General features: G+C 41.9%; 1 protein-coding gene across 8 annotated transcripts in view; it reads right to left on the bottom strand.

The window, feature by feature from the left end:
- PDE4B (phosphodiesterase 4B) overlaps positions 1 to 17,307 on the bottom strand; it is a 565,055-nt gene that overhangs the window by 110,349 nt on the left and 437,399 nt on the right. For all 8 annotated transcript variants that reach the window (XM_074334882.2, XM_074334883.2, XM_074334879.2 and 5 more), the window contains one exon: positions 6,428 to 6,622. In XM_074334882.2, coding sequence (XP_074190983.1) covers positions 6,428 to 6,622 — 195 coding nt within the window. The remainder of the gene's footprint in view (positions 1 to 6,427; positions 6,623 to 17,307) is intronic.

Raw genomic sequence — 17,307 nt, 5'->3', positions numbered from 1 at the left:
TATCCTGGTATAGTCATCAAGTGGAAAGGCTGAAATATGGGAATCAGAGCTGCAAATTTAGGAGTTACCTGCAATAGTGGGGACTATTAAAGCAATGGCAGAGGGTGGCTTGCTGAGGTGGTAGGATGTATATATATATATATATATATATATATATATATATATATATATATGGCGAGAGAGAGAGAGAGAGAGAGAGAGAGAGAGAGAGAGAGAGAGAGAGAGAGAGAGAGAACCAAAGGAAGAACCTCAGGATTCTTGGAGAGGAGCCGAAAGGAGAGACAGAATAAAGGATGAAGAGAGGAGCAGTGTGATACATGCAGGGTGGTGAACTGTATTGAGAACCGCCTCTTCCCAACCTATTTTCTTCAGATGAACTTTAGAGGGATGGAATATGTAGCTATTTGTTCAGATTTCTACTGTGAAGTTCACATTGTTCATAAGACATTAGGGTGAACTGGATATAAGGTAATAGAGTTAGAATTAAGCAGATCATCTATGACTCCTGGCTTTCTGGTGTCTACATACTCCACAAACGCTAAATAATATAAGCAAATCTAATACATATATAGTACCAAAAGTTGATATATTGTTGCATAATAGGGAGTTACTAAAATTGTACAAAGTAATGATTAAAGGGAGATAAACAAATAACTAAGAGAGCGCCATGTCAACATGACTTTATCGTTACCGAACTTTTGAAGTTTAACAGAGCAGAACATTCAGAAGCAAGGGATGGACTCGCAGACCCCCAGCATTGGCTCCCTTAAAGGATTTGAACTGCAAGAGCTAATGCTGTATGTCAATAGCTGCTAGAGATAATTCATAGGTAAGTTGAGGAAAAAACAAACTCCTATTTGAGTACAGCCAGATTGTTTATGAAACTATTCTAAAATTTTAAATCATAATTTGATATATTGATAATTAAGAATAAAATGACATGGAAATAACCAAATACTTGATCGGTTATGAAAGTGATAGATTCAAACCACTCAAGTGGGCAATGCCTCTTAAGCGAAGAGGCCAGGCCAGGTTTCAGAACTGTGTCACAAGCACCATCTAGTGACAAAACTAGCACATTACATTTTGATCAAATAATTGGAGGTGAGAATAGTGAGCGTCTTAGAATTGAGTGTAGGCCTACTCTAAATAATGAAATGATTTTCTAGAAAGCACATGCTACTTCCTACTGCATTTTGGATTTTATTCATTGCACCTTTCTTTGTTTCATACCTACCACACAGAATTTTACTTATATTTTTCTTGTAACACTGATTTTAGTCTGCTTTGTAGAGACACATACACTATTGCAGTTAAGAGCACAGATTTTGAGCCACACACACTGGTTTGTTTCCCAGTTGCACCATTGCTAACTATGAGACATCAGGCTAGCTCTCTATGCCTCACTCTCTTCATCTGTAAAGTGGGGTGTTGTGAGAAGCAAATGAGTTATCATACATGTACAACTCTTACAACAGTGCTTGGCAGCTAAAAAGCACTTTAATTATTTAGTTATAGTTATTCTTATTAGTAGCAGCAGCATCATTATTATAATTAAAGAATTGCAGGTCTATCTTCCCAGTTGGTGAGAACTTCCATAGGATAGTCATGTCCGCCCTCGTTGGAATCAAGAGAACTATTTATATTGTGCTTTACCATTTACAACGCACTTTCATACACATTATTTCATGTAATAAGAGAATGTTCTCGACTCTAGGGGATGGTGCAACCACCTATCTTGTTGGTCAATCCTGAAACCTCTCTGTCTCTCATCCCACAATCAACCACCAACCCCTGTTGATCCTAACTTGCAAACATTTATTAACCTGCCACTGGATCTGCTCTAAGGTAGGTGTCCATCCTCTATTATGTGGATTACCAAAGCAGCCTCTCCTTTGGCTCTTGGACACTAGTCTTTAGGCCTGTCCACCCTCCCAACTCCTCTTCATACCAAAATCAGAGCGATCTTTCAAAAACATTCCTCTGATGTTGTACTTTCCTGCTTCAAAGCTTCCAGCAGCTCCCAACTGCTCGCCTGCATCACAGAGGCCACCTCCTTAGTACAGGCCTTTCATGACGAGGCCTCTGCTTACTTCTCTAGCTTTGTGTTCCACCACTTCCTCATCCCCTCCCATTCGCTGTCACAGCCATATTGGGCTGTGGCTCCCCACCCTGCTCCTGCCAACTAGAGTGAGTTAGCTAGCACGTGGCCCTTTCGCCTGCACACCCTTCTGCGTGGCTAACTCCTCTACCTTAGCTGTAAGTCCTCAAGGTAGGCCGCTTGCCCCGCCTGGCTCGACCTCTCAAAGTCCTGGGTACACCTTTCTATGACTACCCTTACCTGCAGGTACTAAAACTGCCTATTGACTTCCTATTCCTTTTTTTTTTTTTTTAATTTTTATTGGGGAATATTGGGGAACAGTGTGTTTTTCCAGGACCCATCAGCTCCAATTCAAGTTGTTTTTTTCAATCTAGTTGTGGAGGGCGCAGCTCACTGTCCCATGTGGGAATTGAACTGGTGACCTGGGTGTTATGGGCGCTGTGCTCTAACCACTGAGCGAACCAGCTGCCCTGACTTCCTATACTTTTAGCTCCCTTGAAGACATAGGAGGTGTCCTATTTGTTGACAAAGTGCCTAAAGGTAAGTGATTGTTTTAAAAAGAAAGAATGAATATGATCCTTAAAACAGTTGGAAAGGGAGGCAGAACAGAAATTAATATCATTATTTTTATTTTTCATCCTCATTTAGTGTCTGTTTATATACTAGATAGCCACACGGTTTAATCACTTAAACTCCCTGGATTTAAGCCTTGGTCCCCCATTTATTGGGCAAGTTACTTAACGTCTGTGCTCCAATGTCCTTATCTTTAAGACAAGAAAATTCCAGTACCAACCACATTGGGATTATGGGGATTAAATGAGTTAAAATGTGTAAAGTACTTTAAATAGTACGCAGCACATAGGAAATGCTCAATAAATGTGTATTTTTATTTACAGATAATTTACACACTATAAAAGAGATTCAATGTCTTAAAGTCATGGTGCTAGTAAGTGTGATAGCAGTTAAGTCTCACGCACGTCTTAGATACCACATTATGGTTTTTGTTAGTCTATCAATCAATAGGTCTTAAATTTAAGTGGGCTGTTATTTCTGCTTTTCTTCTTGGTTGTTAGGTCTCATTTCCCTTGACTACTCTCTAGACACTTCTTCGTCCTCACACAAATGGTGTCTTTAAAGAGCTCCTTGTCTTTATAAAGCTTTGCAGATGAGACGACCCAAAGAAAGAGACACGGCTCTTCCTTCCCTGTGGCTTTGCAGGTGGAAAATCAAAACTGGATTCTGTCTAGGGTGGTTCCCACCACAGTTTGGGGCAATATCACTGGCCTCACCAGTTTCCAGTACTTTCCGTTCCCATTGGGAAATCTGTACCACAGATACAAAAGCATTACGTTAGAGATGACTACAACACAGGAACAGAACAGAAACCAACAAATTATTGCCCCATCTAGGAAAGCATCTGAAATTTCCTGTTGGGAGCCAACAGTGATCTGTGTTCTTTACTAGAAAGGCTTTTGTCAATCTCTCTTCTATTGGTAAAAGTTAAAGCCACTTTTAATTTTCCATTCACATGTTTACTCTTTGCACTGACTCTCTCCGGCTGAGTTTCCTCTTACTCTTCTGAAAGAGTTCAGATGAGACATTTTAAAAAGCTAGTGTTGTCTCTCCCACTAGGATTTAATGCAAAGAAATTATGTCAAGTTGTCCACCTCTTCTATAAATTCATGACTGGTCTGTGCTGGGTATGAGGGGCTCCTGAGCAGGGGACATCCTGCAGCCCCGAAGCAATGGCCTTTGTGTCAAGACGTCACTCCTGTCACTGTCCTCCTTTTCTTGGCTCTATGTATGGAAGGCAAGGGAAGCAGTCAGAGGTTTGGGGGCTGCTGTCCCTCTATTTATTTCAATTCACCCTGAAGAGGAATATTCGGGTGAAATCGCTTTGAGAGCATTACTTCCAGTTTAGCACCAGATACCACCTGTGTGATACTGGATGTTTCAACATGGTCCTGGTAAAAGGAAATACCAGAAGAATCTGGATATTATTCAAACTCCACTTCTTGTTGTGTTGGGGAATATAAACACCTCAACTGACAAATACATAAAAGTTTTACTATAATGTTGAAATATTTGTTAAACCAAATTCAGTGCTATTTTCACTCGCTTAAAGATTTGAACGGATCCTGTTCCTAGTATCCTTGAGAGGGTGACATGATATTGCCAGCTGTTTTTCTTGAGAAGAGCTGTTGTTTGTTATAAAAGGGTGCCTTCCTACTTTTTTTATTTTAAAAAGTTATTCTCATTAAAAGATTGAGAATGATACTAGATAACTTACCTGTACAATCTTTACTTGCCTAAATCTAAAGTTGGCAACACTATTTTGGTTCTAAAGTTGGGGGAAATTTTTGCTGGTCGGTAAAATGGAACCATTGGTATTTAGGACCGCGGCTGCAGACTCATTCAGAACTAGATTTCTGTTTCTACAGCTATAGGCTGAGTTGGACTGTGATCATTAAAGTCTATTCAAGTTCAACATTTCTATAACCTTTTGATTCTAAGTACAGAATCACCAGGGTTTAATCTGAAATTTGATTGGAACTTTCTGGGAAGCCTCTGGAATGACCCTGAGGCCTATGAGGCTTTTTGGCATGAGTTTGGGGAACTGCCAGCTGCCTTCCAACGCTAGTCTTTCATCTATGAGACATTATGTGAATGAAGCTCTAATTACTTTGAGCTCATGCCATTTCCTGTGCTTTTCCCCCATATGAAGTCCCCAAAGGTGTTTCTCTTAGTGGAAGAGAGAACTCCAGGTATATTCACCGTCACAGCCCCCCTCCAAACCTTGGTCAGAAACTTACTTGGTTCTATATGATCCACTGCACAGTGGTCACCTCTCCTCCAGGTACCTGAACTGTGCACTCATGCGTCTTCTACCTGGTAGGAGATTCTGCTTTGCAGTTTGAAGAACATAGGCAGATAGAGTCCAACAGTTTTGAATACAGTCAGCCGTAGCTGCATGTTGGGATATAGCGTGACATACAGTCATGGGACAGGGGTAGATGTCTCAGTCTCTCAGAGTCTCAGTTTCGTCATCTCTACAGTGGAGATAATAACTGTACTGACCTGACAGGACTGTTGTGAAGCTTAAAAAAGATAACATCTGTAAATGCAGCTCGCCTCTTGGTAAGCACTCATTACATGTTTCCTTCCACTAGTAATAGAGTTATGTGGATGTTCCCCTTATCTTTCTTATTTAACTGTAGCCTCTCCGAAAGCATGGAACCTTTTTGAGAATATCTGTTTTTAACTCATCTGTGAATTTTCCACTGTTTTGTTCATCTTGTATCCCTGGGGACTGGTACACTGTCTGTCACATAGGAGAGAATCAGTAAATATTTACCAAATGAGTGAATAAATGAATTTTGGCCCACTCAATGCTTGAGATGTTTTAGGGCAGGGATACACCTATTAAAAATGGCTGGCAGAAATGCCCTGGGAAATATTTTCTTACTGGGAACTTTAAAATGCCCCCCTGCCCCTTTCCAGTGGGGTGACCCTTTTTAGCTTCCTTTCCAATAGTAGAAGAAAGCCCAGTGGAATTTTCCGGGCTGGAGCGTTAAGGGAGTTACTGATATTTTTATAACATATGATGTTAAAAACAATTGTATATGTGCCCAGAAACTTTTTAAGGCATGCATTTCAGCATCCAATTTTATTTGGTTTCAAAAATTTAATAAACAAGTAACACAACCCTGTCGTTGTTCTTTAAATAAAAATGAGAGATCTACAATTAATAGCAGCAAAACAGAAACATCAGCTGTGCTTAATAAGGCGGTGGAATATGTCTCACCAAGGAGCCTGGCAACAAGTAAGCATTGTGTCAAGGGTCCAGAGAAAAGACACAGACAGGAGGCTGAACGACAGACGATTGAATGTCACCAAGCAAAGGCCACTGAGAGAGGATGCATGTCATCAACCACCATTTTTTTGTCTCTTCTGTGGCCTCATGCAAACTGCACGTGCTGTGGAAAAATTCAGCGTGATTTGCAAAAAGTGTTAAGGTTCCCGTCCCATAAGGGATTCAGCAGTTCAGGAAATGAAGCCCAGTGACATTTTTTAAAAAAGTATCAATAACAGATGTAAACTGAACAATGTGACTGAGGTTTTTTAATACCTTTGCAGACCCTAGCTATAGAGCACAAATGCCCTCAAGATGGTCACCTTTGTCACCTCTGCTCATGTGCATTTTTCTCCTTCCTCCTTCCCACAGACTAAAGGGGAATAGTTGTTGCTGCTGCTGCTGCTGCTGCTGTGACAGGGTTAAAGATGAGGTAAGTGTGAGACTGGAAGCCAGACAGAGCTTGTACTCACTGCTCGCTTGGAAGTGAAGAATTTCTCGACATCGCCTTTGGTGACAAGTCATAGTCGCTGTCTGATCTGTAGAGAAAGGACTCTCGGCGTTGGCTGTGCCCTGGAAAGGTGGCGTGAAGCACCAACCCAGAGGAAGAACTGGCCTGGGGGTCCAGTGGGCTCCGACCTGGGGAAGGGCCATTTTCCACATCAAAGCTTAAAAGAGAAAACAGAAAACTCAGGTCACGTGAGAACCATGGAGGAGGGCATCTGACATACGTACAGTGAGAACCAATGTGTGCCAGGCACTTCACATAAAACTTCACATTTCATGGAAAGTTTTAATCTCCCCAACAGCTCTGAGTTGCAGTCATTATTCTTCCCATTTTGTGTAAAGGAAAACAGTCCCACCGAAGTTCAATCATTAGCAAAGAGTGGAGCCAGGATTCGAACCCCAGAGCAAATTCCCATGGCCTTTCAGTGCATGAGCAACTTTGACAAATTCAGAGTAAGAGCCAACCATAAAATAATTTGATGATAAGCATCACCAGGGACAGCACTAACACAGCTCTAACTACTACCACTGAATGAGTTTACCTAGCTGGGAGACTTCTTCCTGTCATCAGTAAATACCACAGTCTCGTTAAAGACACAATATGCATGTTTCTAAGTGTTTCAGGAACACAGTGCTTTACTGAAAACATCCACCGGCTGAATAGATGGGAGGCCCAACCTGAGATTCAATATCCATATACAAGTTTCAGCACAGAGAATGAATTAATCTGATAATGACAAATTATCCACCAGGGCTGCAGAGTTTTATCTCTGGAGGAGGCGACAGCCACTGGCTGCCACAGAGGGGCACCATGAAGCTTTCTGAGCAATCTCTTTCAATCGGAGAAGGTTCCCTCAAGCTCAGATTTACTTGAACAAGCTTTGATCAATGAACACACAGGCGGAAGCAGCAGAGATTTTGTCTCTTGTTTCCTCTCCCCCCATCCGGGTATTACCCTAGTGACACTGGCTTGGTGACATTACCCTTCCCATGCTCTCCAGCATCCCCTATTCATTTTCCCTGCATGCACAACTCCCTTAGCCACAAATTGACGGTAACATTCTTGCCTAGCATTTCTCCAGACCACTCACTGCTCTGCGACTAAAGCTCTTCAGAGAGGTGTTAGAGAAGGGATGGAGCTGGGGATGCTCTCTTCTCCAAGTCAGACCACAATAGTGGGCTTCCTTTATATGAGGTGTGATCAAAAGATACGGTGAATGTTTAAATGAAAAAAAAAATTATTACAGTGAAAGACACATTGCCATGAATTCCCCTCAAAATATTCCCTCTTGCTTCGAACACACTTATCCCATCCTTCTTGCAACTTTCTGAAGCAGTCCTGGAAGTCCTGTTTCGTGAGTGTCTTTACTTCATCCTCCATCATGACAACGCTCTGTGTCACACATTGTTTCTGGTACGGCAATTTCTGTCAAATAAAAACATTATGGTGTGTCCTCATCCACTTTATTCACTGGATCTGGCACCGTGCGACTTCTGGCTCTTCCCCAAAGTCAAAATGACCATAAAAGGAAAATGTTTTGAATTGACTCAGGACATCAAGGCCGCCATGACAGCGCAACTGAAGACACTCACGAAAGAGGACTTCTAGAACTGCTTTAGAAGCGGCAAGAACGATGGGATTAGTGTTTTCGAAGCAAGGGGGAGTATTGTGAGGGGGATTCATGGCAATGTGTCTTCTACTGTAATATATATTTTTTTAATTTAAACATCCACTGTATTTTTTTATCACACCTCGTACTCATCCAGTGCCATAATTTATTTTTATATGCATGCTTCTATTTTTTTTTTTTTTTTTTTTTGCTAGTTCTTACAACTTGCTCTCTTTGGGTGGATTTTGCTTATATTTCTGTAGTTTACAAATTGCTTTTTGATAGTCATTTACCCCTCATAACAGCCCTGTGCAAGTAGATCCCACTCTACTTTTGAGGAAAATGAAGCTTAGAGCGATTTTAAATGCCTTGCTCAAGGTCACAGGCTTGTCATTTGTAGAGCAAAAATTGGGACACCGAAGACCTCCAACTCATTTCTCTACAACCTCAGGCTTCCCTAATCACAGAGTTCCAGAACAGCTTGCTGGGTGATGGGGTGCAATTTTCCTTCAGTCTCTGGACTCAAAGAAAGTCTGTGCTTTGTATGTAGAGTCAGTCAGATTATGAGCAACCTTGGCTGTTACCTGTATGAACAAAGGGAAGGCAGCAAATTACCCTGAAGCTGTATGTTTCGTTGAAACAAGAAACCTTTTCATTGAAAGGAGAAATGCCAGAATGCAGGGCTATCGTGCTTCCCTGGAGACCATTCCGAGAAGCTGCTGCAGCCAACCCACAAGCTCCAGGTGTCTGATAAGATGCAGCAGGTGAGAGTCTCTGGTTTAAAGGACAAGGAAGAGCCATAACAATGCACTATGTGCTGGGGCCTCCAAGACACTGCAGATGGATTTTCACAGTAGGCTAAGGGTCTGGGAGGGGGCTGCCTTTTGAAGTCTGCCAGGCATGCAGGCAGGTGGGCCATCACTCACACACACCAGCCTGTTTGCCAGCCTGCCCGGAGGCAGGGCTCTGCTGTGAGCCAAATACATTGTAGCAAGTGAAAACATAATGAAAGCTGACTTGCACACTCTCCTTGGGTGAGATCTATATGAGTTGTTGAGCAACATAACGAGCTGCTTTGTGGATAAGGGCTCCTTTGTGCCACTCGAATCCTGTAGAACGAGTAGGACCTAAGGCTGGCTCTGAACTTTTCTTGAGGACAAAGAGGGTGGGATCTTAGGTGAAGACAGGACGACATAAAGCTTAAGAGGGGGCATGAGCTTTGAAACTTCATGTGCCCTCACGGTGTTGTTATTCATTCGGTTTGTGTCCATAAAGCCTTTATGGACATGAAAACATTGAAATAGTTTTGTAACAGTCAGCAGCCAGCTACTGCCTCAGGCCCTCCAGAGCCTACTGGACGTCCAGGTGGTCCAGGAACTACAGGGTTGGTGTCTGGAACAGCAGGGGTCCTCTAACTGCAGCACTAAGGCCTGTGACCATTAAATGGGTCAGTGCCCAGGAGGGACCAGTCATTAAATATTATGAATATCACTGCTGTGTGTACCTGTGCTAAAATCTTAGAAGATGTGCCAAGGGAGCATGCCTACCAAACTCAGAGAACTTTTTCCATTCAAGGTTTCCACTAGGGCTCACTCTGCCCTCTTTTCTGCCAGAGGCATTCCTAGTGGGCAGGAAGTAAGTCCACAAGGCATTGCCCTTAAAGTGGATGTCACAGGGCATTCTGTGCCCAGTGTTAATATCAGGAAAGTGTGGTCCTGTCAGGTAAGCAGGGACTAGACCCACACACCACAACTCTCTCCGTGCTGCTCTTTTTTTAAAAATTTTTTCCTGTCTTCTTTACCCTGCCTAAACTTAAAGAAGGGCTTGTTGGAATTCAGAAGAAGCCAGGGAAGAATTCTCTGGTGCAAAGAAGCAGTCTCAGTGAGACAAATGGCCTTTCATATTCCCTGGGGCACTGTTTCAAAGCAACCAACACAGATGTACAACTTAGGAACAAACATGAATCACCAACCAGACACCAGCCCCAGTCACAGCAAAATTAGCGGGCAGACATCACAATGCGTCCCACAGATCCAGGGTGGGAGGAGGGGTGTGGGCAAGGGGGAGATTGAGGACAGACTCCAGCAAAATGAATATGCCACACAAACTGAAGTACAATTAGGGATAAAATGGAATCTGACATATCAGAAATGGGGTCCATATTTATTTAGGGTAACTTTTGCCTCTGCCTTAATCAGGACACACATTTCATCTTTAGGCTTCTTTATATTAAAAAAAAACAAAAACTATTATAAAAGTAACATAAGGATGATATATAAAACAGACAATAGAGAGAAAAATACCAGCTTTATTAGAAGTTTAGTATTTTTCCTTCTGAACATTTTTCCCACAGGTTTGGATCTTGATTTCTTTTCACAAGTATTTTTCACGGACTGCGCAGTTTCCAAAATTATCATTTTCCATGGGTTACTCACTTCTTTATCCAGAGGCTGTACCATACTTTCTAAAGCATTTTCCCCACTGTTGCCCATCATATTTGTGATTTGAAATAATGTTGCAGTTTCTATCCTTGAGCTTATAGATACTTCAGGATCTAGATGAGGTTACTCAGAATTTTAGGTAGATTAAGGGAGGATGTTATTCCTGAGCTTCTGAACATTTGACACTACCTGCCTGAAAGCTGAAAGGGGTGGTTCATATCCAGCATCTAGACTGACACAGTATTGACAGTGGTTTGTTTTCTAGGATCAGAGCCGCCCCGCCCCCACCTTCCGTCCCAGTTCTGCTCTCTGATGTCCAGGGTTCTGACTGCGTCTCCCGGCCTCGGTTGATCACCCTGGACTGATCAATTGCTTGTTGTCTAAGACCTGTTATTTTAACAACTTTCCCCTGCTTTGTATCTAGAGTTCTCTGCTCCTCAGAGGCAGTGCTGGTAGTGGGTGAGGCTGGGAGTGAGAAGTGGTGATCCCTGTCACTCATCTGAAGGGAAGAGCAGAAACTCATGCCAGTGGGAACTGAGAGGAGGGTAGGGAGACAGGAAGAGAGAAGGGATAGGAAAACATTTCACAGGAAATTGCAGGTGGAGTGCCCTTCTCACCACTGTCTCCAATAAGCCACCATCTTCAAAACGCAGCTCACATCACCTCCTCGCCCTCTTCTGCTTAGATTCATGCTCTGCCTCTGTGCTCCCCTACATCCCTTCCCTACTGTGCTTTATCACAGTAATTGCACCTGTCTATTCAATTACCCAGTGAGGCAATGATCTAAAGATATAAAATAAAATAAGAGAAAATAAAGTAAAATAAAATAAAATACACTGCTGTGTTCTCCCCAAACAAAACAAACTTGTACAGAAAAATCACGGGTTTTGATGTTTGAGATAGTGATATCTTTACACAAACCCCCATGATGGGAAAGCTCTCCTGGACCAACATCTGTTTGCCATCTTCTCATCTCATTCTTTTTACTAAAAGCAGAAACACTCTCTGGCCCACACTTTCTGTCCGGGTGGTTTCCATTCCCTAAAACCCATGTAAAGCCAGCCCTGAACCGGTGCAGGGGAGTGCCAGCAGATGGCAGAAGGCAGCTACAGCTTTCCCAGCCTGCACCTCCCAGCCTCCAATCAGAGCCGGTGAGGCTGCTTGCCAGTCTTGGAGGGAGAAATACAACTGGAGCCTTATTCATAAGCCTGGGAGGAAAAACCAGGGATAAAGAACAAAACCACAGGTGTACACGAAACCTTTTATTAAACTAAGAGAAGTTCTACTTCCAAGAATTCAATCTAAGCCAGGTGGTTACAGAATTGCCTGTAATTGTCCCCAGGGTGGTAGTTTTCTGATCCCCCATTATCTGTGCACACCCCAATTTCTGTAACCAAGATTCATGAAACAACATCCAAGGAATAATTCACTTCCGAATCTTTTCTTTTTCAATTCAGTCCCTCTCTCGGTGAGTCTCTTCAGCTTATTCTAACAAACAGCACCACTGAAATGATCGCAAGCTCTACAAAAACGTTGAAACTCACAGGTCAGCAGAGTGGCTCACCACCATTTGGGAAGAGTGCCCTGCTATCTCAATTCTGCTTTTCTTTCTTAAAATTACTCATTGAGTATCTTCTACATCATTGAATTCCCACAACTCTGCTGGGCTAAATTTCTTTGCCCTATTTCAAAGAGGAGAAAACAGAGGCTCCAAAATGTGAAACCTCATTCGAAAAATTCTAAAGCGTGACCTCTTTGAATTACATCTTGCAATCTGTGCCCAGGGACCTCTCCTCCACGTCCCCACAGATCCCCTATGGATCTCAGAGCCTACCACCCTGGACTGTATTCCTCTGTTTACTTACCTCTTTCACTCCATTAGACCATGACCTCGAAGCAGGGACTAAGCCTTATTCATTTTTGTATTCCCAGGGCTTAGAACTGAGTCTTATGCCAGAAGGCATACAACAAATATTTGTTGAATGGATGTAAGACTCTCACAGTTTACAACTCTCTCCTGACAAAAAGTTACTTCTATAGGATTCAAAACTCTGGCAGGTGAAGACTTCTGAGCAGTTCCTAAATAGAGTCAGTAGGTTCCTCTTTCTTCATCCTTATCCACCTTCCCTGCAGGATCCAAGGAATTCCAGCCCAAGAGTTTTGGCTTTTGAAAGCTTTTGTGTCTAATAATGAGCATGTGTATGTGTGTGTTGGGTGTATTCACAAAAAAAAAAAAAAGCTGTTTCTTTAAAGTTCTGTTGGAAAGTATTCCTCTTAATTGAACTCAGAAACTAATATCTTCAAATGTTTGCTTATCAATTTGTTAAAAATAAATAACCATTTATTTATGTACTTATGTTGGTCATCACCTCAATGTACTATCTGGTCCCTATAGATGTGAAAGCTGCACTGGAACATGAACTTTTTATTGATTTGACAGTGACCCACCTTTATATAATTAATGGCTGTAGGCTGCAACCAGTCCTAATTTCTAATGACGGACTTCACTGAGCAAAATCACAGCCAGCATGATGGAGAGCCCATGGCCTAGCTGAAGGCGGGTAGACCTCCTCTGGCCATAGCTACAGCAGAATGTCACAGTTTTGCCCTAAGAATCAGATCCAAAGTCTATGCCTTCCCTCCCATAGAGTGAGAAGGAGAAATGTGATGCTTAGCTAATCTGAATTCTAGAAGCAGCTTCGCACTGCTTTCCTTTCTTCTAGGGGCTTTGAAAATTCATTCATGGCAATAATCCCAAACTGCTTCCCCACAGAGAGGTTTAACCAGAGGTAACAGAGTAATGCTGAAAATCTCTGGGATTCTGGAGATCTGGCTTCCAGTTCCTGCTCTGAGAGGGAGATGACTGAATTGAAACAGGGACTCTCCGTATCCTGCCCCCTACCCCTTAGTCTTTCCCCACTGAAATAAATGAAAATAAATAAATAAATGACTAAAAGATCCATGAGGTACCTCTGAGATTAGAAATCTTATAGAGACTTTGGAGATAGAAGAAAGATTGGCTCTCAAGTATAGTTTATGGGGTTTTATATTGTTAATAATAATTCATTCATTCAACAAATATTTAGTAAGCCCCCACTCTGAAACAAGGCACTGTTCTAGGCCTGAGAAAATATAGCAATGTACAAGACAGAAATGGTCCTTCTGGGGAGGGATGGACAATAAATAAATAACTTCAGATAGTTGTAAATGCTATAAAGAAAACAAAACATAATAGTATGGTAGAGACGGGTATGGAGGACAGTGTTTCCTTAGTTTGGGTAGTCAGCAGTTCCATTCTCTAAGTCATGTGATTTGTCTATTGCTCTACCTCAGGACACACCACCCATCTTTCCCAGATGGTGTCATTTGAGTTGAGATAGTTTGTCCTTGGATTCTTTCCAATATACATTTCTACACCCTTTTTAACCAAAGAATTGGGTCAAATGATACTTGGGTTTGAATCTGGTGTCATTTATTAAGCCAGGGTGATATTATAATTGACCATAAGAAAGATATATTTGCTCTTCATCCTTGATTCCTGCACAAGCTCCCAAAACCCTTGCAAGTGTTGAGATTGTTATGTGAATGAGGTGACTTTTGGACTTCACCTAAGGGTGGGCTGGCTGTTTGCCAGGAAAACTAACCATGGGATTAGAGGACTGGAACTTTCAGTCCCACCCCGAGGACCTCCAGGGAGGGGAGAAGACTGGAGGTTGAATTAATCACCCAAGTCCAATGATTTAATCACTCACGACTATGTAATGAAGCCTACATAAAAATCCAAGAGGACAGCGTTCGGAGAGCTGGGTTGATGAACACGTGGAGATGTGAGGAGGGTGGTGTACCAGGGGAGGGCATGGAGGCTCTGATCCCCTACCCCAAAGCTTGTCTTGTGCATATCCTCCACCTGGCTGTTCTTGAACTAAACGTTTACACTAAACTGGTGATCTAGTAAGTAAAATGTTTCTCTGAGTTCTGTAAGCCATTCCAGCAAATTAACTGAACCCAAGGAGGAGGTCATGGAAACCTATAATTTATGGCCAATCAGTCAAAAGTACAGGTAACAACCATGACTTAGGATTGGCCTCTGAAGGGAGAGCAGTCTTATAGAGTGAACGCTTAACCTCTAGAACCTGATGCTACCTCTGGGTAGAAGTGTTAGAATTGAGCTGAAATTTTGGACACCCTGCTGGTGTCCGTTTCTTGGTGTGGGTCACCCCCACCACCACCACCAACACCCACATTGAAAATTGGGTCTCAGAAGAGCAAAAAGAGACAGTGATTTAATTTTCTTCATTCCTTGCCCCCTTTCTGAGATGAGTTAATTGCTCCATTGTCTCATATAGCTAGTCTGTATTAATATCTATCTGTGCATCTCTACTATAGCACTTGTGCAGCATAATTGTGAGGATATTCTGCTCCCAAATGGCTGTGTTCCTCAAGGATACAGAATATCGTTTTCATATATTTTACCCCATGGTTAAGGATTGTGTCTGTCAGAGGGTAGGTACCTAATATATGTCTGATGAATAACCAAATGAAGAAATGAATGGTTTGGGACCAAGGAACTTTTACGCATTCACCTTAATACCTATTGCAGGCAGCATAGAGTTGCTTCCCCAATAAGCAAGGATGTGAGTGGTGTGGTGACACGAAGCCATCTTCTGCCCTCTGCTCTGTTCGAACCCTAAAAGCCAACTCCATGAAAAAGAGCCAAGGGTTTACTAAGAAATACCACCTGCAGAGAGGGTTGGAACACCTTCCAGAGAGCACCAATTCCAAGGAAAAGGCAAATGATCCTACTTGGCGGCAGCCATCCCATCCCCATCCCTTGGTGTTCATGGCGTCAGAGATGGAAATACCGTGAGTATTCCACTTGATGTTCCTTTCGTAGGAGGCCTTCATTTTGCTGCAGCCTTTGTGTTGCAAGTTCTTTTATTTGTTGTGTGACATCCTTTCTTTTGTGTGCTGTAAACATTTCACTAAAGAAATACATAACAAAAATAGTAATACCAATACCTAGTTTTTCTAATGAGATTATAAATTGAGTGTAATTTTGTCTAAAAGCTTTGTTTCACATGCTTAGAAGCCTATTTTAATGTGTTCCTTTAATAACTTCACACTGTGCCTATGTTATATGATTGGATGTACAAGGAAGACAGGAACAAGTGCAAACAGTGCTACCTCCTAATTATAAGAACATTATTTCTGACAAGTTTACAAAATGTTCTGTCCACTTATTTCCAGGCCAAAAGTGATTTCAAGAAATCGCAATGTTATAAATACGTGTTTCTCAGTGTTTTCTAGTTAGTGCTGACATTTCACAGATTTACCCTCAAACTTTTATCCACTGAAACCCTGTAAGGCATACGACAACTCTTAAGAGTCATAGTAACTTTCTATAGGACAGTGTTTCTCAGGAAAGGTAGGGGTCTCCCAGATGAGAACAATTGTGTATGGGGACGTGTTTTGTAGGTGGGCTTTATAAAGCAGACATGGAGAGGACCAAGGCTGAGAACATATTTTGTGCTGTTGCTGCCTCTAATTGCACTGTGGGTGTACAAATTATCCGACTAGCTCAATATTTTTCCACCTACATTCCCCACCTTTCCTAAAAAAGTATCATAAAAGATAAATTCTTTCTTAATAAGATATAAATATTCCCACTTACAAGTTTGCTAGCCCCGCCACTAAGAAAATCTATTACTCTATTAATTAAATAAAATATTTATTAACAAGGATGGTGCCAGCTTCCAGGAGCTCAAAAGAAATTGAAATTCCCTTCAAGATAAATGAGATTGATCTGGGAAAACCAGTTCTTACTCAACCAGCGATGACTCCAAGAAATTGCCACTTTTTACAATAAGTTCTCATGTACCATCTGGAAACCAGTTCCAGAAATCTGCTTGAAATCTATAGCTAAAATGTGGGAGATAAATAAATGGTCATTTAACTCTTTTGTATACTCTATTGATGGATGACATGCTGATCCCATGAGACACCGAATTGCACTTTTGGATTAATTTGTTTAAGACTTGAGCCAACAAATTTGAATTGATTTTAATCTTCAGCCTAAACCGCCCCCTGTACCCTTCTGTCCCCACCCACTTACTTACCTCATCTTCCTCACTGTGGTAAGTGGAGCCATCACTTACTCAGTTGTACAAACCACAATCATCCATGGTTTTACCTCCTTCCTCAACTGTCCCTTTTTGTTTTTCAGTTGGCTAACAAGTCCTGTTCGTCCTACATCAAAATTATTCACTTTTCTCTGTCTCTGCTGCCACCACTGTTTCAGGTATTAAAATCTCATGTGAACTAGAGCAGTCAGTCTCCCTAAGACTCTCCCTGTTTCTACTTTCTCCTCAGCCTCTAAACCCTTCTCCATATGACAGCAAGAGCAATCTTTTCACACAGAAATCAAATCATGTCATTGCAATTAGAATAACATCCACACTCCTTACCATAAATTACAAGTCCCTACGTAACCTAGCCCCTGCTTCCTCTCCACTCTCAAGTTATACCACGCTCCCCTCTGCTCAGTGTGATTCAGCCTCAGGGACTTCCTTTGTGTTCCAGAAACATGCCAACTTCATTCCCACCTCAGCAATTTTGCATGTGTGTTTTATTCACTGGCAGATTTTCTTTGCTTTGAACAGTTTCTGGCTCAGAGAAAGTGCTGAATAAGTATTTGTTGAGTGAATGAATAAAAGCTGGTCTCTGCTAGTTCTCTCCTCTACTCATTGCATAGTTGCCTTCTTATTCTTTAAGCCTTGGATTAAGTCACCTACAAAA

Source organism: Rhinolophus sinicus, chromosome 14 (assembly GCF_057876585.1).
Source record: "Rhinolophus sinicus isolate RSI-liver-muscle chromosome 14, RSI-T2T, whole genome shotgun sequence".
Taxonomy (NCBI): domain Eukaryota; kingdom Metazoa; phylum Chordata; class Mammalia; order Chiroptera; family Rhinolophidae; genus Rhinolophus; species Rhinolophus sinicus.
Note: the sequence above shows the minus strand (reverse complement) of the source record. Positions and strands in the feature narration are given on the sequence as shown.